We start from the raw sequence: 22,190 nt of genomic DNA on the forward strand, positions 1-22,190 counted from the left end.
AACTTTCTATTTTGCATCAGTATTACCATGAGTCTCGATGTGTTTGGAAGAAAACTTGAGGGCTCGCAAGTGAGTCGCGGTCCTCCAGGCAATGGTTTCAATTTTACACCGGACGGTGATTTTGATTTAGAAAATAAGCGACTTTGCAACCTAGGACAGCCCATTCATCCAAACGATGCAATCACCTTGCATTCACTGAAAGTTATTCTACAAACTGAAATAAATTATATAGCTGCTAAAATTGCTGGAATTGGTGAAGTTATAGAAGAATATAAACAGCAAGTTGAAAAACAGCAATTGGAAGTGAATACAAAATTGCGTTATCTTTATAGTACAACTCTTCGCAATTACTCTGGTGTTGATTATATAATTGAAGAAGTGAATAAACAATTAAAAGTTCGTATAGACAATTTTCCAGATGGATTTTCATCTACTGTAAACGATGATGGAACGTCAAAGAGTAGCTGAAGAGCTACACAAGCCAGCACGTCGGCGATACAAGAGAAGAAAATATGACATACGTGGAATAGACGAGACTTGGCAGGCTGATCTTGTAGAAATGATACCATATTCTAAAGAGAATAAAGGTTTTCATTACTTACTCACTGTCATAGATATATTTTCAAAGTATGCATGGGCTGTGCCAGTCAAGTCAAAGAGTGGTAACGATGTTACTACAGCTATGAAGTCAATACTGAAAGAAGGACGAGTACCGAAGAATCTACAAACTGACCAAGGAAAAGAATTTTACAATTCAATTTTTCAAAAACTTATGAAAAAGCACAATATACACTTATACTCTTCGCATAGTAATCTTCATGCAAGTATATGCGAACGATTCAATAGAACGTTAAAAAGTGCAATGTGGACAGAATTCAGCAAACAAGGAAGCTATAAATGGTTGGATATTCTACCTAACTTGCTCAAAGCATACAATTCGAGAAAACATCGGACAACAGGAATCGAGCCTGAAAATGTTACACTGGCAAATGAGCGAGAAGTCAAGAGACGTTTTCCAAATGAAAAGTCGCCAGTGAAAAAACCGAAATTTAAAGTAGGAGATAAAGTACGAATAAGTAGGATAAAAAATGTTTTTGAAAAAGGTTATACGCCAAACTGGTCAACGGAAATTTTCACAATAACGCGAGTTGCAAAAACGGATCCAGTAACTTACCACCTCAAAGATTATTATGATAAACCCGTCTCTGGTGGCTTTTATGAAACAGAAATTCATAAAACTATGTATGCGGAAATTTATTTAGTAGAAAAAGTTTTAAAGATAAGTGGTAAACGCGTATATGTTAAATGGTTAGGATTTAGTGACAAGCATAATAGTTGGATAGATAAAAATGAGATTGTATGAATTATTCAAGGTTCAAATAAATAAGAAAGCAATTGTTATTATATTTAATAATGTATTTATTCATGTAAATTGCACACAAGTTTGAAGAAATAAATAAATAGTATTTAACAATTATCAGTATTTGTATTTCATTATTTTAGCATGTGGTGAACTTGAAAGAAGTTCCACCCTGATATGTTATAAATAAACTGAATTTATTTGCTGTGTTAGAGAGATTATTGAAAAATTCTTGATCTTTCAAGATTGCTGATGAGATCTTCCCAGGCAGAAATATTTGAAAGCTGTCATCGATCTCAGCCACGATCTTTGTGCCGAATCTCGTCTTTACTTCCTTGAGTGCAGTCACTATGTACTCATGATCTTTTTCCAAATCCGTGACTTTCTTCTTAGGCAAGAACTCACGCTCAGCAATCTTGTTGAGTGCAGATAGATCCATTCTGAAATGTAAAAAATAAGAATTTGTATTAGAGAAAAGATTTTCTTTGAGAACAAAAAAAAATAGTGAAAATCAGCTAAGAACTTACTTGGAAATGTTAAGTGAGTCTTGGTTTCTTCTCCAAAGGAAGGTAATTTTCAAGCTCAACTGCTCGAATGTGCTCTTCACCGTGGTGCGTCGGTTCATATAGCCCATTCCCCACCATGATGTCTGCCCCTTCCATCGCCTCTTGTAGAATATCCCTTCTATCGGAAGATGCCTCCTCCATCGATGGATTCCATTCGTACATTAGCTCCTCACAAACATCGTATTGGATAATGATTTGTTCACCTGTATCGTCATAAAGTGTCATCCCCACTCGTGCTGCACTGTTTTCATTGGTCACTTCGTTCCCCCTCTCCATTGCTCTCTCGCTTTCTTCTTCAGTATTGGTCGCTTCATATCCCTTCTCTATCTCCCCCACTCTTTCTTCTCTTGTATCAGCCATTTTTTCATTCCCCTCCATTTGAATTACAGCCAGCGCCATCTGTTCCTCAATAATTCGGTAATGACCCCAAGGCAAAGTGTCTGTGCTATGAGGTAATAAGTATCTTTTATCATCATGCGGACTTAGTGCTATTTTATTCTGTTTTTCAGTATGCACTACATGCAATTTAGAGCGAATGTTGCACTGCTCACGTTTAACAATAATTTGTTCTTCAAGACATTTTCGATAATCTTCGAACGTGATTGTTTTCTTCACAACACTCGATTATGCCTTTGGCTTTCTTCACAGTCTCAGATCCATCTATTAAAATACTATACATTTTGCTACGTAAACCAATAAATTCCGTCATAATCTTGCCACAGCATTCATCTTTCATTAATCCAGGCACTTTTTTATTGACACGCGGGATTCCAAATTGATTGTTCTCTTTGCAATCAGAAGTATCAAATTTGTGCAAGTCTTCTTTCATTATTTTATACATATCCACGTCAACAACTTCATATATCAGACTATCTGTGTCGGTGTAAAGGAGTTTGCATTTTTCCCCAAGTCGTCGCTTCATATATGAATAATGAAAATCGTATAACAATGTTTTAGACAAATCGAGAATGCTGAGACCAACGTATATTGGTTTTTTAATTGTAATACTTGTTCTCTTTAGCTGTATAGCAACCAAATTTTCATCAAAGATAGCACAACTATGGAAATTTGGTTGAGCTATACGTGCTTCTGCTCCATATCGACCAGTGAATTTATTCACTAATCGCACATCAACGCGAGATCGTTCTCGCTCGATGCACTTACCATATACTGCATTAATTAATAACTTGTAGAAAAGCTTTTCAAACTCATTCTTGGCCTGCTTTCTCTTCTCTGTATTAAATTCAACATATGGTTTGAGCCAAGGCTTCTGCTCAAAACTCAGAATCCTATGCACTTTTTTTAGTCGAAGTCCATTATCTAATACCTGTTTTAAAAGTTGTCTCGCGGAGCGCGACAGCGCGACAGCGCGGGCTTTCTCCCACTCTCTCACTCTCTTTCACGTGACACACTCACACACGCGCGCGGCTCTCTCCGTATTGCTAGCTGCTTAAGTGTGAACTCTCTCACTTACCTTGCTGCTGAAATATAGTACATGTTTACATGGATATGTACATGCAGAATTATAGTTATTCACATATATATTCGGAGGAGAGAGACATAACGAGAGCACGTTAGTCAACTCGTTATATGCCCCACCCCCAGACGTTGGTAGCAGGGGGTACCAACTCGATCAACTGGTCTCTCTCCATTAAGAAAAATAAAGGGACAAATTTAGGAAATTACAAAATAGTGATTTATTAAATATCTAAGGCAGGAAAAAAAAATGTACATTAGATAGAGTAATAAGTCTCTTTGTCTCTCTTGCCTAACTAAAGAAACAATAATATGCACTGAGTTGTAGACGTCGGTGCCATACAACGAAAATAACAAAATAAAAAAAATATTCATTACGTTTTGTAACGACGATCTAATTACAAGTAGGAACTAAATAGTTCAATTAGAACAGTCTTCTAATTGTAGGTGCTGCGAAGCTAGACAAGAGGCGAGACCTTCTTCTGTGTAGAAACTCCTAGTAGCGATAGCGTGGATACTCTCCGCTATGGAACTTGTTGTGTAAGAAGAAGTTCGGACAGTTCTTCGTCCTTGAGACTCCTGTCAGATTGCACGCTCGGCAGAATCTGACATATCTCAGATCAGGGCGAGGGCCATCCATGGCATGACAGGGCTCCTTAGCATGCCGGTAGATTAAAGCCACTGGCCCAGGCTCTCTTGCAGGCAGCTCGCTGGAGTAAGAGACGCTCTGCTTGCTTACGGGGGGAGCCTCGAGGCTGTGTAGCTGAGCGCGGATCTCCTCCAGTTCGTGCAACTTTCTCAGCTGCTCTTGCTTCAAAGCTTGCTTTTGCTCCTCTCTCTTCCAGTCCTCCAGCCACTGGGCTTCTGCCTTCACCATATGCTCCCGTAGCTCCACCATTTTTCGTACCTTGGCGAGGAACTCCGCCGGGACCAGCGCCTTCACCCTGACGTCGGGGTGACGCGAGAAGCGCAGGACTTCTTCATAAGCCGCACTCTCTTGTTGCTGAGCCTGTTGTCTAGCCTTCCGACAAGCGCGAGTTCTCGCCTCCAGCGCTGTCCACTCCTGCAGTGCTAGAGTCAAGCTGTCTGTCGTCGACGGGGTGGACGAGCTCGGAGATGGCGCTGGTTGGGGGGCCTCCTCTATCTCCGGCTCCTCTTCCTGGGGAGCGGCTTCCAAGACGGGTTCTTCCCTCAGCTCGTCGGTAGGGAGCTGCGGTTGGACCAGTGGCGGGGCAGGTAAGGCTGGGGCCGACCTGTCCGGCCAGAGTCTGGCCGTCCCGTTAGCCGTCTCTCCCAGTGACTTCAGGAGTTCTGGCCAGGTTACCCACCGATGACGGAATATCAGTCGTCTGAGCCAGGATGGTGTCAGTGACCAGCTTCTTGAGCTGCTCCAACAGCTCAGCTGGCACCTCAATGAAGGTCGCTGGCCTCTCACCTGCCTTCTTGATGGGTAGCATGATCCTGTGGAACAGATTATACCATAGGCTATAACTAACCGCTGGGGCGTAGGTGTAGGTGGCAAAATTTATGATAAGCGAAAGCAAAAGTGTTATTTATGCAAGCAAACAGGAACAAGCAGAAGCAGGGAAAAGAATTAAAGAAGGGATTCCTAATTCTGTTTATCTCGGGGTCGTAGGCGCCGAGGCGACGTCGTTGTCGGCAGAGGTAGCTTATTTTTAGAGCCTCGTGGCCTGCCCCGGTGCTTCGGCACAACCGAAGTCTGTATTTCCGGCACAGAGCTCGTAGTCGCTTCTGCCGACGGCACAGGTTGAAGGATACTGGCGTGCTCGTCTTTCTTAGGCGTTCATCGTGGCACTCAGCGAGCACCTGCTCGCACTGTTCTCGTGGTACTACAAGCTTCCAAGCATCTTCGTCTTGTTCCAATAAGTCGTCTACTGTCGGGTCAGGGCGATAATGATAAAGCCGCCCGCCGGTGATTTTCCAAAAGGGATGCGCCGTGGGGTCTTCAGCGACCTGCTTAGCCTTCTTTAAGTACCAAGGGTCGTTTATAGACTCATCCACGTGGAGGGATGCTATTGCAGCTGATTCGTCTTCGTCGGTCTCGAACATACGCGAAAGTGCGTCGGGGACCACATTGTCCTTGCCTTTCCGATGTACTATGTCGAAATCATACGACTGTAAGCGTAGAGACCAACGGCCTAATTTTCCATTCGGATGCTTTAAATTCTGCAGCCACACTAGGCTGTGGTGATCTGTCACTACCGTGAAGTGGTAGCCTTCGATGTATGGTCTAAATTTCTCTATAGACCAGATTACGCTGAGGCATTCCCTCTCTGTCACTGACAGCCTCCGCTCCGTAGCAGACAGGACGCGGCTCGCAAAACAGAGCACGCGCTCCTCGCCATCTACGCGCTGCAAGAGAACGCTACCAAGCCCTGTGTCACTGGCGTCACATTCTACAATAAACGGAGCGCTGAAGTCAGGCCTTGCTAAGACTGGGGCAGTTGCGATTAAAGCCTTTACTTGCTCAAAAGCAGCCCAATGTTCGTCTTTCCACTCGTATTTAACATTCTTACGAGTGAGCGCGGTAAGCGGTTCGCATAGCGTTGCAAAATCTTCTAAAAATTTGCGATACCAAGAGGCCATACCAAGAAATCTGCGCAATTGCTTAAGGTTCTTGGGGGCCGGGTATTCGACAATGGGTTTGACTCGTTCGGGATCAGGACGGCAGCCTTCGCGGTTCACGAGCACACCGAGGTAGCGCACCTCGGGCATGCAGATTTTAGACTTTTTGCGGTTTATTGTCAGACCAGCTTCGTTTATCCGTTTTAGGATTAGGGTGAGCCACTTGATGTGATCTGAAAACGTATCAGTCGCAATAATAATATCGTCTAAATATGCGAAAGCAAACGGCTCCATTTCTGGCGTGATCAATTTGTCAGCCAGCATCTGGAAGGTAGCCGGGCCGCCCGCCAGGCCGTAGGGCATTCTGACAAATTCAAATAGGCCGAGTCCAGGTACGGTGAAAGCAGTGATCGGAATAGACCGCTCTGTAAGAGGTATTTGTAAAAATGCTCCAGAGCAATCTAAGGCGGTAATGTATCTCGCGTGTTGTATTTTCCGCAATATCATATCCATGTAAGGAAGCGGGTACGCGGCAATTTTAGACACCGCATTAACTTTTCGGTAGTCGACACAGAATCGAAAACTACCGTCGGACTTCCGTACCATAACCACCGGACTAGACCAATTGCTCTTAGACCTTCTGATTATTCCCGCACGGAGCATCTTGTGCACTTGCTCGTGCATTTCGTCCTCTAAAATTTTTGAAACAGGGTAGTACCTCTGCTTAATGGGGCGAGCACTGCCAACGTCGATGTCATGATGTATCCATCCTGTGCAGCCTAGCTGCTCGCAAGAGGGATCTGGTAGTAGTTCTTTCATCAGATTGTCGATTTCTAGTCGCTGCTCATCGGTGATCGCTTCTATCCCGAGAGAGGCGAGCGACATAAGCTCCTCAGCACGTGCAGACGAGAGGGAGGCCGGCACCTCGACGTCTGTGCCTTTGAGGTGTAACTTGTTTGCTACAGGGTCTAGTATTGCGGAAAAAGCGCGAACGAAGTCTGCACCTAGAGTGCATTCTGTATCGACTTCGCTCAAAATAAGAACGTCAATCAGATGCGTTATTCCTTTGACAGTGAAGGGCAACTTGACACTACCAATTATGGGGACATAGTGACCGTCGACTGCTCTAGCTCCAGGGCCCACATGGGGTCGGACGCGCCTATTTAGAGAAGCCGCGAGCGATAAGCCTGTGGGGCCGAGGACGGTGCGTGAAGCTCCGGTATCGTAGAGTCCTCTAAATTGATATTGGCCGACTTCTACGGTCAGCCACCACCGTGGGTACTTCTCTACTAAAGCGCTGGCAACAGTACCTACATCGCAAGACGCCTCCACATCGGTCGGATTACCCGTTGCTAGCGGTGAGTCGCCCGCCGTGCCGTGAAGTGTTTGCGCTACTCCTGTTACGCTTGTAGCGTTGAAGGTACGCGGATTCTCTAGAGCGGTAGGGACCTCATCTACGCGCTCTCTTTCTCGTTTTTTGATTGCTCAGAAGTGCAACCCAGACAAGTAAATTTTGTGTAGCCGGGCCAGCTACAATTCCAGCAGAGAAGGTTATCACCGTCTGGTCCCGCCGGTTTGTCTTTATTCTTGTCGGACTTGGGAGTAACGGGATCTGTGCGGCTTATTTCTCGTCTTCCTCCCCGACCTCTGCCGCCACCACGGGTTGATGCTTGTTTGGAGCCACCTGGTTGCGGTGAGTTATTCGCTCTCGATGCAGGAGCCTTATTGTCGAGGGAGTTTTTCCTTGAGCCAGATGCTTTGGAGCTCGATGGGGCAGACTGCTGAGTTTTCTTCTGGAAAAACTTCTCGAAGAGTTGTTCTAGGTCAGCTTCTGTCAGAGACGGCGGTTTTGAAGTCATGGAGGCGAGCTTGGCCCGCGCGGCCTTGGAGAGAGGCTTGTACGCGGTTTCTGGCAGCATACTTAGATCTGCCGGAGGTGGCGGCCTCCACTGGCCTTCTTCGTCATCTTCTGCCTCTTGAGCTTTATCTAGGAACTCCTGAACATTAGTCAATCGGCCCTTGAAAACCTTCATCTTCTTCTTAAGCTTCGGAAGCATATTGTCGATGATAAGATCCACTTGATCTTGTAGCTGCCACGGCTTTTCAAATCTACTTAAAATGGTGAGCAAGGAGGCGATATAATCTCTTACGGGTTCGTCTTCTCCTTGCGTACGCAGATGAGCCTCAACTACTAGACTTCGCTTATTTCTCTTGGTTCTGCTGTAATTATTGAGAGCTGCTCTTTTAAAATCTTGGTACGTTCGCCACGAGTGCCTCATAGTACGGTACCAAAATAGGGCAGGCTTCTCGAACATAGGGACCATAGAGTCTAAAAGCTCCTCGTCCGGGATATTATCCAAGCGCCTATTCTCTTCGACTTGCTCCAAAAATTCTTCAATACTCGCTCCCTTTTCGCCAGAGAATTTTAACCTCCATTCGCGAACAGTTCTGCCGAGATACTTGGTTCTCGGACGGGAAGTGTCTGAGGTATTACGAGTAAAGCTTGGTACAGCTTCCGTAGCATGGTATGCCGCTTGGGGGGTTGACTGCGAGAGCGTCTGGTTATTGGCCGCCTGAGGCCAAATCCCCCCTTCCCAGCTCGAGCATGCGGGCTGACTGGGAGCTGTCGCGGCGGGCAATAGAACGTTGCGATGCTGCGGAGAGCTCATGCAAGAAAATCCAAGGGAAGATGTTGGAACTCCCGGCTGGACGTTCTGACCGTAGGCCTTAGCCGTGGAGTGAAATATTGGGGCGTGTGCACTTAGCGGCTTTGTCTCGTTTAAATTAAACTTACTATGTTGATCCACGATATCGTAATAATTTAAATCAAACGTATCTTGAAATTGAACATTTTTCGCATTGCGGTTCGTCTTGCTTTGTAATTGTTTAGACAGATCTTTATTCTCTGCTTCTAGTTCGGTGTTTTTTAACGATAGGAATTTGATCGTTTCTGCTTGTTCACCAATGTAGTTGTTCATCTCTACTTGATTTTTCTGCAGTTCGCGTTCAGATATCCAGGCTCTCTGTAGTTCTGTGGCTACCGCGAACGGGACGTAACGAATTTCTCCACTCGGCAAAACAGTGCGAACTTTATTCGTAGCTTCTGAATTGTGGGTTGAACTAGCTGCGATCTGCGGCATTGTGTATGCTGCCGTAGCTTGTGTGCCCATTGCTGAGGTACAGTGTGCTGTAGTAGGCACCGCTGTATTCCTATTCGCAGCTACTGTATTATTGAAGCGCGGGGACGCAGCGCTATTTGCTACGGTCGTACTGAGCTGCGTCGGCATTAGCGGCGCTTCGAAATCTATTAAATCTGTATTTATTTGCCGCTGTGGCCTTGATTCTGCAGTCATTGTAAGTGACATGTCTCGCTCATTTTGGCAGTCGTGTGGGGAGCTTGACGGCAATTGGACATTTCCCTGCAGACTTTCATCTAATGCCTCTTCGGCGTCCATCACAGCAAGGACATCATTTCTCAAATCTGTGGGAAAGGCTGTCGATTGTATGAAAGTTACGCACAAATCGTCTCGTCTAGCTGCGTCTTCTTCTAGATTACCTTCTTGAACGAAATCTTCGGCCGTATAGTTGCCGTGTAGTCTTCTCAACAATCTATTCGCACGCTCGAACAACGTACCGTTTGTATGTAATTCTAAATAGCTTAACGCGTTGTTCACTTCTAAACTCGACAAATTTTGAATCCAATCTCGCAATCTAGTATTTACATTTTCTTTGAAGATTGTCAGGTCGGCTAAAGTCCAGCTTGATGCCATTTTTCAAGTTTCTTCGATATTACGAAAAAGAAAAAAAAACGAAAGAAACAACTTTGATTTTTATGAGTAGGAGAAAGAAAAAAATTATTTAAATTTGACTATTAATTTGTCGAGGATACACGTGAACGTGCCTAAAAATAAAAAAAACGCAACGCAAAAAGCAAAATTTTGATTCAACCGTAATTAATTATTAATTAATAAACGTAACAATTATTAAAAGTCTTCATATGCTACTTAGCGCACGCCGCTTGCCGTAATCGTATCGAGTGCGACGGCAATATACGTATTATACGGCTGCTCGGAAGCGAAGAATTCCGTGCCGTAGTATCGTCGAAAATTCGAGTTTTGAATATTTCTAAAATTTCACGCTCGAATTATTCCAATGATAAAATTTTAGAGCGCTGGAACTGTGCTCTTTGTTTATGTTTCGCCGCTGCCTGACTCTCACGGACGTAAACACGTAGGGTCGCGCGCGCCTAGCGAGGCGACTCGGGAGCATATAATCCTTACTTGTAAACACACGCGCTCGCTCTCGAAATTCCTCTCGCGCTCGCGAAAACTACGCAGTTGCTAGATAGTACTATTATATTACTATTTAACAGTTTATAATCCCGAAACGTTTGGGCGCCAAATAAACGGTGTTTGCAAACCGTGTATAAAGTATTTGAGAGGAATTGACGACGATCCGAATGAGCAACTCGTTGCAGGCTTCTTGAAGGCTGTTCGAAGCCTGGCCCGTAGCACAGTATGCTGTACGTGCACGCCCTCGTGCACGTGTGCCCGCGGCGGCGTCGTGAGTCTTAATGCTGCGCAGCTTAATCGCGAATATGACATTATTTACCTTGCTGCTGAAATATAGTACATGTTTACATGGATATGTACATGCAGAATTATAGTTATTCACATATATATTCGGAGGAGAGAGACATAACGAGAGCACGTTAGTCAACTCGTTATAGGTGTTTACAGTTGTTTTTTTTTTAATTATTTTTTATAATTTTTATAAATTTTATTTACATTTACATGATCTATTATTATTTCATCATCAATAATTCTTGGTAAATTGCGTTGTTGCTGTGGTCGCTGCTGTTGTTGTTGTTGTTGCTGCTGTTGTTGTTGTTGCTGCTGTTGCTGCTGCTGCTGTTGCTGCTGCTGCTGTTGCTGCTGCTACTCTCTCCCACCTTCTTCTTTTGCTCATTTCCCATTTGTTCTGTAAAAGAAAGAATAAAATTATTATTATTTTTTAAAAAACATAAGGTGATATAAATTTATTATAAATTAAATATTTACCTGTTGCTTTCCTCTTCTCAATCTTGGGAATCGGTCCAAGATCGCGTATGCTTTTGCGATTTTGGACCGATATGCACGACGCACAACTCGAAGATGTTCCGCTTGAACTGGAACTCGAACTAGAGCTCGAACTTGAACTCGAACTCGAGCTCGAGCGAGACCGTCTTCTTCGGGTCGCCGAGGATTGCCGAGGCTGCTCAGCCGTTGGTGATCGCCGAGGCTGCTCAGCCGTCGGTGATCGCCGAGGCTGCTCAGCCGTCGGTGATCGTCGAGGCTGCTCAGCGGTCGGTGATCGTCGAGGCTGCTCAGCCGTCGATCGCCGCGGCGGGTCAGCTGCCGGGGATCGTCGAGGCGGGTCAGCGGCCAGCGACCGCCGCGGCGGGTCAGCTGCCGGCGACCGCCGCGGCGGGTCAGCCACCGAGGATCGTCGAGGCGGGTCAGCTGTCGGCGATCGTCGCGGCGCCAATTGTTGCAAAGCAGCATTTGGTGGTTGTGGCACTGAAACATTAAAAAAAAATTCAAATAAATTAATTAAAAACTTAAAAAATTCGTGACTTTAAAGTGGATTAATAAGAAAATTGACTTACATATTTCTACTACGTCTATTGCCCAGGACACGTAGTCTAGCATCGTCAGGAGAGTCGATGCGTTGGAGATCAGCCAACGTATACGCTCCTGAGCATCCCGTAGACTGCGACGGCTCCGAGAAGGCTGCATTGGTGAACTTTTCTTCGAAGACATTTTCTTGTCAGCTTGCAAGAAAACCTGGGACTGCCTCTGGTGTATCTTGAGGGGTTATTTATACTCGAAGACCGGAGCACACTTTTCATTATTTTGCTGAAAATCCACTGATTTACTGAGCTTCTTTTCCCACTTCTTTCCTGAAAAGTCCTCTAATTGGAGAAAAATATCCCTCCCTTAATTTCAAAAACACCTCCCTTGACCATGCTCCTCCCCGTCAAAAAAAAAGAAATTCATTTGACTACGAGAGATAATCTATGGGCACTTTTGCAAACCTTTTCCAAAAAATAATTCATTTTCACCGTGGGTAGCGAAACAAAAAGAAAGGTCTTGCCGGTGGGCGTAGTTTCTAGATTCCTGCGACCCTCTTCGGTCACTTGTCAAAAAGCTAAAAGCCTTTACAATGTCCACTGCTAGCGAAACGAAAAGAAAATGGGAGGGGCATCTTCCTAAAACTTATCGGTGTCTCTGCATCTTTTTGTGGGATTTTCTGCAGGCCTCTAGGAATTAACTCTTCAAAGTCAGTACGACGCGTTAATCTCCGCGCTCTCAGCAGGTAGCGCAACAAAATAACGGATCTCCTGCCAAAAAAATGACTATCATAACACCCAGCCGTCCGCGCGTGTATTTCACGCCCTCTTCGGTCATTCGACAATCGCTAAAAGCCTTTACAACGTTTATCTCTGTAGGTATCTGCGACACTCATGCATTTTCGTCCACTACTAGCGAAACGAAAAGAAAATAGGAGGGGCATCTTCCTAAAACTTATCGGTGTCAGTAGATAGGCTATAGGCATACTGGCTCATGCGGATTCTGGCTCACCCCCTCCTCTCTCAGTGTGAGCCAGAATACGTACGGAGTCTGGCTCACCCCCTTTCTCAAAGTGAGCCAGAAACCGTAAATGAGCCAGAATGCCTATAGTGTTCTCTACTATTTATTTTATTTTTTTTTTTTTATTTTTTTTTTTAATTTATTTATTTATTTAATTTTTTTTTCTTACAAATGTTTGCATGACTGATAGAATAATTTCATAAGTTTGACAGTATGAAGTGCGCAGGCAGTCTTGTAGATTGGATTATGATTTGTGCAAACTGTGACGCACTTGAAAGATGGTTTTGATGGATAGCCATATTGTTGAATGTTGTAGACGGAAAATTTGAATCGTTGAAGCCATTTCTGTTTTAATGCACCGATGACAAAAATTTTTGACGCGTCATGGAGAGCGTCACGAAGCAAGTTTCCAATTTGAGAGTATTGATGTCCATCTGTTTTCCACCTGATGCCATGATAATTATGTTTAAGCCAATTGTTTTCCCTCTGCATTTTGTCTGACAGTTTTTTCCATGAGAAGGGATTTTTGAATATTAGAAAAACAGGATCACTATTTTTGTTAAGAGGTATGATTGCTATTTCCTTTAGAATATAATCTTCTTCGGTTTGCTTGAAACCAGTCATGTCTACTGCATACTCCATTTTTTGGTGCAGCCTAGACGAGCTTCTTGACATTCCCACTGATAGGATTGTACTGAACGACGCGATCGTGTAAGATTAGGCAGTATGCTGAAGTGTGAGCAGGAAAATCTTTTTTAGCCTCAAACTCCAGACGTACATCGACAGGAGCGCTCTTGAGAGATTCGTTTTGTCGTGAACAGTCAATAACTATGAGTGGTTCATTCTTGATGAACATAGGCTTTGTCAGCAACGGCTGCGGCTCTCTTCCATAGTATGATTTTTGAAAATTAGCATACATATCATAGAGAATTGCATACTGATTGTTATATATGTCGAGATTCATATTGTTGTATGGATAATATTGTGAATTTAAGAAAAGTTTCACATTACTTATCTCACAATGATCAAATCTACTGGCATTTGCAGTTCTTGTAGCTTTTCTCTTTGTTTGTAGTCCGAGAATTACAAAACGAGGTTTCTCCAATTGATTTGAAGTTTTCACTGTCCAGACGTGTTTATTCGTGCTTGGAAGAAGAGGATATTCAAATATCTCCCAAGAACGAAAACACATAGAGATGGGGTTATCCTTACCAATGAAATTCAATAGCTGGATTTTTTGTTTATCTGATGCAATAACATATGGCATTAACCATTCTATCTTCGTTATTTTTACTTCACAATCTTCATAAGTAGTTACGCCAGATGATGTAGTTCCATTCTGGATTATTGCATTTAAGTCGCTTCTCGATCTTGTAAGAATGAGCTCATGCTTCATATTAACTATAATTTTTTTATAGTCTTCTGCAAAGCCCAAGATCATACTCAGTGGAATCGCTACGTCAAAGTTTCCCTTTTCATCGACAATCGTTTTGGTATCTTCTTCATCACCAAGCCAGCCTGCGTTTTCTAGCATGTTATTCTGATTCGAATTAAATGAAGTCCATCCTTTCATGAGACTGCTCAAACCAACATTTTTACTTTTATCAATCTCCACAGCATTAATCTCAACGAATTTCATCAAACAGATGACAAATGCCATTGTTCACGAATTTTGTTTTAGTTGGTGCTGTTGAACCATCTTTTAGTTTCAATTTCCCACATACGTGGATAGAACTACGCGATGGTAAGAGGCATAGATCTTGATGTTGTATAGAAATACGAATTTCATCACTATTATCAAAGCTTAATGATGAGTATGGTTGATGGGCGTGTACCTCGTAATGAGCAATAGACTCATCGAAGACGACACCTGATTGAATGCTTAGAATTTCGTCCATTTTTCTGGAAGCAGCAAAGAATTATACACGTGAATTTTTTCCACGAACTTTTAGTCCTAGGCTTTTCAGAAACTGAATGCTCTTCCGTGTTAACGGTTTGAGTTTCTTTGGTCGACTGATGACTGGTTGACATGATGGTTGACTTATATATGTTCCAGAATTGTAAACGATACCCATTATACAGATTTGATGTGAAGTCTAATAGTAATTTCCTCTCCTCGGAAATTCACCAAATTTCCGTCCTGATCTACAATTCGAATTTGTAGATGATCTATGCACTTGACACTGAGTGGTAGATATATCACATGAGACGGAACTTCTAAGATTTTATATCCTGGAGGCACTCTGGGAAAGAACTCATGGATTGTATGAACTTTCTTATTATTGATGTAAGCACCTGCAGTAATGTTGCACTCTACTCTGAGTGCATTGATTCTCAAAATTTTCACAGGTAAATCAGAGCTGTGTTGAATGTTCTCTTTGAGAATGCGAGGAGCGAAGCCAAGGAGACGGCCTATTGAATCGCGAGGTTTGAGATCTATCTGATGACTGCAGAGAATTTCACTTCTGAGAGTATTGTTGTTAGCTTTCAAAGAAAATTCAATTCCTTTGGATTTCAAAGTTTCTTGTAAAAATTGATTTATAGCATCAATTTCATAGCTGCCCGTAGGGATAGTGATAATATTATTTTTGCTCAAATGAAGTTTATTATTTGAATGGTCAACATTGGGAATAGAGTTGAATGTTAAAAGTTCAACTAATCCCAAGACAAAATTTTTATGCTGTGGTAGTTCAATCGAAGGAAAATATTGCGCTTCCAAGACAGATGAGTTTCCTGAGAGACTCAGAGTGAAGCTATCTTCCATGACTGATCTGATGCTAATGAATCTATTCGTCTGCGAACATCTCTTTTATAGTCTCCCAGCTAAGAAGTAGAGACAAAGATGTCCACATATAAATGTGTCAAAATTTTGATATCTTTTGTAATTATATTTCACTTCCTTCACGTTAAAATACATCATGAGATCCTTGGGAGGTTTGAGATCACCAAAACTATCGAAATAAAGTACTTCAGGACCACGTTTGCGATAGCAAACCCAGTGAGTGCCTCTATTTTGAAAATCGTCCAAGTTTACCACTGCTGATTCATTACGCCATGGACCATCGGGTGGTAGATTATTTCTCATGAAAACACCACGGAAATCTGAAATTTTCATCATATGAGCATATTTTTTTAGATCGTAGTCAGTCAGTGCACGATTTGGTAAAGTTAAATCGAAGTTTTTTTTTTTTCTACTGACTTGATGACCACGACCGATATGAGGTTTCATAAATAATCCCATTCCACTTTTATAGGGCTTAAGATGAAGACCTTTGCCTAAAGCAATAGCTTCTATGGTCTCGTTATGCCTCTTACTTTCTTCATAATTTTTCTGCGCAGCTTTAGCATCATTAACTGCTTTAGCTATTCCAGCAGCACCTCCTGCTAGAGCACCGGTAGCACTTAGTCCTGCGAACAATGGAATGAGAAAAGGAAGAACTCCACCAATTTTTGATGGAAGCGGCAGAACACGTGGAATGATAACTTTTTTCTTTCCACCTACACTTTTAACAGCTTGACGTGCGCCCTTCAAGGCTGATTGAATAACCTTGCGAGAACTTTTACTTGTTGACATTGACTTTTTAACTGCAGTCACTAACTTATTAAATTTCAGTCCCATTCCAGTTTTTCCTTTTAATTTCATAGCATTGCTAACAGCAAAAGCAAAAGCTTTTTCACCAAGACTAGCATCCTTAGCTCTAACACGCTGCATAGCTTCCTCAGCAAGCATCTTGTCAGCAGCTTTACGATCTCCGTTTTTATCGGAATAAGCTATGTCGTGTTTTTTACAAGCCTGATCAAGCGGATTAATGCCAGGATCTCCTCTTTTCATTCGCTTTTTCAATTTGGTTCCGGGACCGCAGTATTGATATCCAGGAAGATGCATTTCAACAGGTAAGTTATTGATAACTTTATCAAGCAATCCATAGCCTTTCGGCCGTTTCTGAGATTTGTGTATGATCATCTCTCTTCGAGTGTTGATTCACAACTGACATTCATGATATAAAACGAGCGTTTATATTTCGAGAGCTCAATGTTATATTTGACTCTGTTGAGTGAACATGGATTTTACCGAGCAGAATGTCAAACTCCCTGTGACAAATTTCGATTTTGGAAAAGAGAAGAGAAAAAAGCGTCATGGGGAATTACTACCAGATAGTATACGAGCAGTTTTCTGCGGCCCATCGAACTGTGGAAAAACAAATAGTTTATTGGCTTTAATAACACATCCCAATGGTCTTAGGTTTGAAAATTTGTATGTATACTCTAAATCCTTGAATCAGCCAAAGTATCAATTTCTCAAAAGTGTGTTGGATCCGATTGAAGGAGTATCATATCTTCCGTTCAGTGAGCATGAATCTGTAGTATCTCCAGATGAAGCCCTTCCAAATTCAATAATGATTTTTGATGATGTGGCATGTGAGAAGCAGGATAATGTCAGAGCATTCTTCTGTATGGGAAGACATAAGAGTGTAGATAGCTTCTATCTATGTCAATCTTATGCTCATATAGGAAAACATCTCATTAGAGATAATGTCAATTTGTTAGTAATTTATCGACAAGATGATGTAAATCTTAAACATATCTATGAAGATCATGTGAATACCGATTTAACTTTCAACGAATTTCGGAATCTTTGTTCTGAATGTTGGAAGAATGATAGATACGGATTCATCGTTATTGACAAAGATCGACCGATGAATGAGGGTAGATACAGAAAAGGATTTGACTGTTTTGCAATAAAAAAGGAATTATGAGTCTCAAACTTACAGTTCAGTTGTAGACATCGCCACGTAAGCATGTCAGACTTCACTAAAGAGAAGAATGTTCTTAGTGAGCTCTTGCGAGCTCGTGAGGCTATTAAGAAAAAATACACTTTATTAAAACAGGAGAAAGATGATTTTGAAAAAGTCATCGGTGATACTCTAAAACCAGTCATCACACCACTTGAGAAACTTGTTGAGATGAAAAGTGAAAGCCCACTACAGCAACCATCCAATCACATTTTGGATCAAAACAACAGTAAAAAACGAATGAGAATCGATCGATCGAGTTTAATGGATTATACCGTTTATGATTATGATGATAATGATAATAATGATGATGTTTTTAACACAATAACCAATTCTACATTTAAATCCGCGAGTGGAAAAAATGAATCAGCTGAAGACTTTTTATCAATGCTAGATAAAAGCCGTAGAACCATTGATAATATATACGGAGTGCGAAAGGTTGATGAAGTGTATATGATTGGTGATTCAGAAATTGAATTTGATGATAAATATGTCAAAGTCAGAAATGAAAGTTATCCTAAAACGAATGGACTAATGGAATTACTATTTAAAAAATATCCGGATGATCTTCTTTTAAGTTCAGCAGATCGTGCAAATTATCGCAAGATATTGGAAGCAACAAATGCTCATCGGAAAAAATTCAGCAAAGATGAATCTATACGAATGTCGAGAAGTAATAAATATAAGAATGTTTTAGCACCAATGTTCCGCAGCACACCACGTAAAAAGAATGTAAACAGCAGCGGAGGAGGACTTATACCTAAATATAAAATAGCTAAGAAAAATTCTTCCATTGATCTCGTCTATTGGGATGATCCAAACGAGCTTACTGAGAGACTTCGATTATTGATTGCCGAACAATCAGCTGGAAATAATAATCACGTCAATGAAATCCAGTCGATTATTGAGGAATTACGCGAAGCTGGGCATATATATTGACATGCAACTTTCTTCTTTGCATCAGTACTACCATGAGTCTCGATGTGTTTGGAAGAAAACTTGAGGGCTCGCAAGTGAGTCGCGGTCCTCCAGGCATTGGTTTCAATTTTACACCGGACGGTGATTTTGATTTAGAAAATAAGCGACTTTGCAACCTAGGACAGCCCAATCATCCAAACGATGCAATCACCTTGCACTCACTGAAAGTTATTCTACAATCTGAAATAAATTATATAGCTGCTAAAATTGCTGAAATTGGTGAAGTTATAGAAGAATATAAGCAGCAAGTTGAAAAACAGCAATTGGAAGTGAATACAAAATTGCGTTATCTTTATAGTACAACTCTTCGCAATTACTCTGGCATTGATTATATCATTGAAGAAGTGAATAAACAATTAAAAGTTCGTATAGCCGAATTTCCAGATGGATTTTCATCTACTGTAAACGATGATGGAACGTCAAAGAGTAGCTGAAGAGCTGCACAAGCCAGCACGTCGGCGATACAAGAGAAGAAAATATGACATACGTGGAATAGATGAGACTTGGCAAGCGGATCTTGTAGAAATGATACCATATTCTAAAGAAAACAAAGGTTTTCATTACTTACTCACTGTCATAGATATATTTTCAAAGTATGCATGGGCCGTGCCAGTCAAGTCAAAGAGTGGTAATGATGTTACTACAGCTATGAAGTCAATACTGAAAGAAGGACGAGTACCGAAGAATCTACAAACTGACCAAGGAAAGGAATTTTACAATTCAATTTTTCAAAAACTTATGAAAAAGCACAATATACACTTATACTCTTCGCATAGTAATCTTCATGCAAGTATATGCGAACGATTCAATAGAACGTTAAAAAATGCAATGTGGACTGAATTCAGCAAACAAGGAAGCTATAAATGGTTGGATATTCTACCTAACTTGCTCAAAGCATACAATTCGAGAAAACATCGGACAACAGGAATCGAGCCTGAAAATGTTACACTGGCAAATGAGCGAGAAGTCAAGAGACATTTTCCAAATGAAAAGACGCCAGTGAAAAAACCTAAATTTAAAGTAGGAGATAAAGTACGAATAAGTAGGATAAAAAATGTTTTTGAAAAAGGTTATACGCCAAACTGGTCAACAGAAATTTTCACAATAACGCGAGTTGTAAAAACAGATCCAGTAACTTACCACCTCAAAGATTATTATGATAAACCCGTCTCTGGTGGCTTTTATGAAACGGAAATTCATAAAACTATGTATCCAGAAATTTATTTAGTAGAAAAAGTTTTAAAGAAAAGTGGTAAACGCGTATATGTTAAATGGTTAGGTTTTAGTGACAAGCATAATAGTTGGATAGATAAAAATGAGATTGTATGAATTATTCAAGGTTTAAATAAATAAGAAAGCAATTGTTATTATATTTAATAATGTATTTATTCATGTAAATTGTACACAAGTTTTAAGAAATAAATAAATAGTATTTAACAATTATCAGTATTTGTATTTCATTATTTTAGCATGTGGTGAACTTAAAAGAAGTTCCACCCTGATATGTTATAAATAAACTAAGTTTATTTGCTGTGTTAGAGAGATTATTGAAAAATTCTTGATCTTTCAAGATTGCTGATGAGATCTTCCCGGGCAGTAATATTTGAAAGCTGTCATCGATCTCAGCCACGATCTTTGTGCCGAATCTCGTCTTTACTTCCTTGAGTGCAGTCACCATATACTCATGATCTTTTTCCAAGTCCGTGACTTTCTTCTTAGGCAAGAACTCGCGCTCAGCAATCTTGTTGAGTGCAGATAAATCCATTCTGAAAAGTGAAAATAAGAATGAAAGTTAGTGAAAAATGTCTTGTAGGTGAGAATTTAGAGAGAACTAAGAAATAGAACTTACTTATTTTAGAGTTAGGTGAGTCTTGGTCTCTTTGCACAAGGTTGGTTGTTCGCTTCGATTTCTCGAATGTGCTCTTCATCGTGTTTAGTCCGTTCATATAGCCCGTTTCCCACCACAATTTCTGCCCCTTCCATAGCCTCTAGTAATATATCATTTCTCACTCCTTGTTCAGTTCCTAACCTATCCAATGATGGATCCCACTCGTGCATAAACTCCTCTAAAACATCATATTCAATCTTGATTGGTTCCCCTCCATCAGCATAAAGTGTCATCCCTACCCGCGAAGCATTCTCATTGGTTGCTTCATGCCCCCACTCACTTTCTCCCTCTCTTTTTCGTCCTTCGCCATTGTTGCCCCTCTCCTCCACCACAATCCCCTCCACCGCATCTCCCTCTACTTGCATAGCAGCTTGCGCCATCTGTTCTTCCATAATTCTGTAATGTCCCCAAGGCAAAGTGTCAGTACTATGAGGCAATAAGAATCTTTTATCATCATGTGGACTTAGAGCAATTTTTTCCTGTTTTTCAGTATGCACAATGTGTAATTTTGAACGAATATTACACTGCTCACGTTTTATAATAACAAGATCCTGAAGGCATTTTCGATAATCTTCAAACGTGATTGATTTCTTTACAACACTAGATTTTATACCTTTAGCTTTTTTCACTGTCGCGGCTCCATTAATCAAAATACTGTACATTTTGCTTCTTAAACCAATGAATTCTGTCATAATCTTGCCACAGCATTCGTCTTTCATCAATCCAGGAACTTTTTTATTAACACGCGGAATTCCAAACTGATTATTTTCATCATAATCAGAAGTATCAAATTTATGTACATCTTCTTTCATTACTTGATACATATCTATATCCTCAACTTCATATATTAAACTATCAGTGTCCGTATACAGGAGTTTGCATTTTTCTCCAACTCGCTTTTTCATATATGAATAATGAAAATCATATACTAATGTTTTTGACAAATCTAGAATTGAGAGACCTACGTATATTGGTTTTTTGATTGTAATACTTGTCCTCTTCAGCTGTATGGCAACCAAATTTTCATCGAAGATTGCACAACTGTGAAATTTGGCAGAGCTATGCGTGCTTCTGCTCCGTATCTGCCTGTAAATTTATTTACTAATCGCACATCTACACGTTTCCGCTCTCGTTCAATACACTTTCCATAGACTGCATTAATTAACAATTTGTAGAAGAGTTTTTCAAACTCATTCTTTGCTTGCTTTCGCTTTTCTGTGTTAAATTCAACATATGGTTTGAGCCACGCCCTCTGCTCAAAACTCAAAATCCTATGCACCTTTTTTAATCGAAGTCCATTATCTAAGACCTGCTTAAGTGCTCGATAATGAATGACATACCTTTTCTTGTCATTCAAAGTCGTGAGAAGTTTCTTCTGCTTTGAACCAGGTGGTGCAAGATGTTCTGCGCAAAAAGGTAAATCCCTATGATCGTCATGTATTTCTTCAGGATACTCCAAGTCAACTTCAGCAAAATAGCCTATATCAGAATCTGGCGGTGTATTGAAAAAACTTGGATTTGTCTCATAATCAATCCATTCAAATTTTCCAACTGGTAAAGGCTGTACCATTGCCCATCCATAAAGATTGTTGATATCAAAATATAAGAGAGTCTTTGTTTTCTGATCCTTATCGTATGAAGAACCCATATATGGATTATTTGCCTTGGCATATCGATTACAACACTGACTTATTCCACCTCGAATGCCCCGATTCGATAAACATTAGCATGTCAATATCTGTAAGAAGCTCCAATTCTACCTTTGTCATTTTTAAAGCTGCTGAAAAAGTTAGTCCAGGAGTCGTATAAAAGTGAGCAGGACATAAATCATAGGCTTTAAGAGATGTTTCTCGAAAACTCTCGAAAACATCGGCCAATAGTAAAACATCGGTTTCAGATAAAGATCTGAAT

General features: G+C 41.1%; 1 protein-coding gene across 1 annotated transcript; it reads right to left on the reverse strand.

Annotated features, from left to right (window-relative positions):
- Positions 1-1,465: 1,465 nt before the first annotated feature.
- Positions 1,466-21,925, reverse strand: LOC116417989. The gene is made up of 2 exons (XM_031933178.2): positions 20,241-21,925; positions 1,466-1,800 (listed from the first exon to the last, which is right to left on the reverse strand). The coding sequence occupies exon 1, from the start codon at positions 21,182-21,184 to the stop codon at positions 20,252-20,254; it is 933 nt and encodes a 310-aa protein (XP_031789038.2). The 5' UTR covers positions 21,185-21,925; the 3' UTR covers positions 1,466-1,800; positions 20,241-20,251.
- Positions 21,926-22,190: the final 265 nt, after the last annotated feature.

Source organism: Nasonia vitripennis (genome assembly GCF_009193385.2).
Source record: "Nasonia vitripennis strain AsymCx chromosome PSR unlocalized genomic scaffold, Nvit_psr_1.1 chrPSR_random0007, whole genome shotgun sequence".
Taxonomy (NCBI): Eukaryota; Metazoa; Arthropoda; class Insecta; order Hymenoptera; family Pteromalidae; genus Nasonia; species Nasonia vitripennis.

Bases quoted from the DNA above. Each gene is read 5' to 3' on its own strand.
- LOC116417989 (XM_031933178.2), bottom strand. From the start codon at position 21,184: ATGAAAAAGCGAGTTGGAGAAAAATGCAAACTCCTGTATACGGACACT.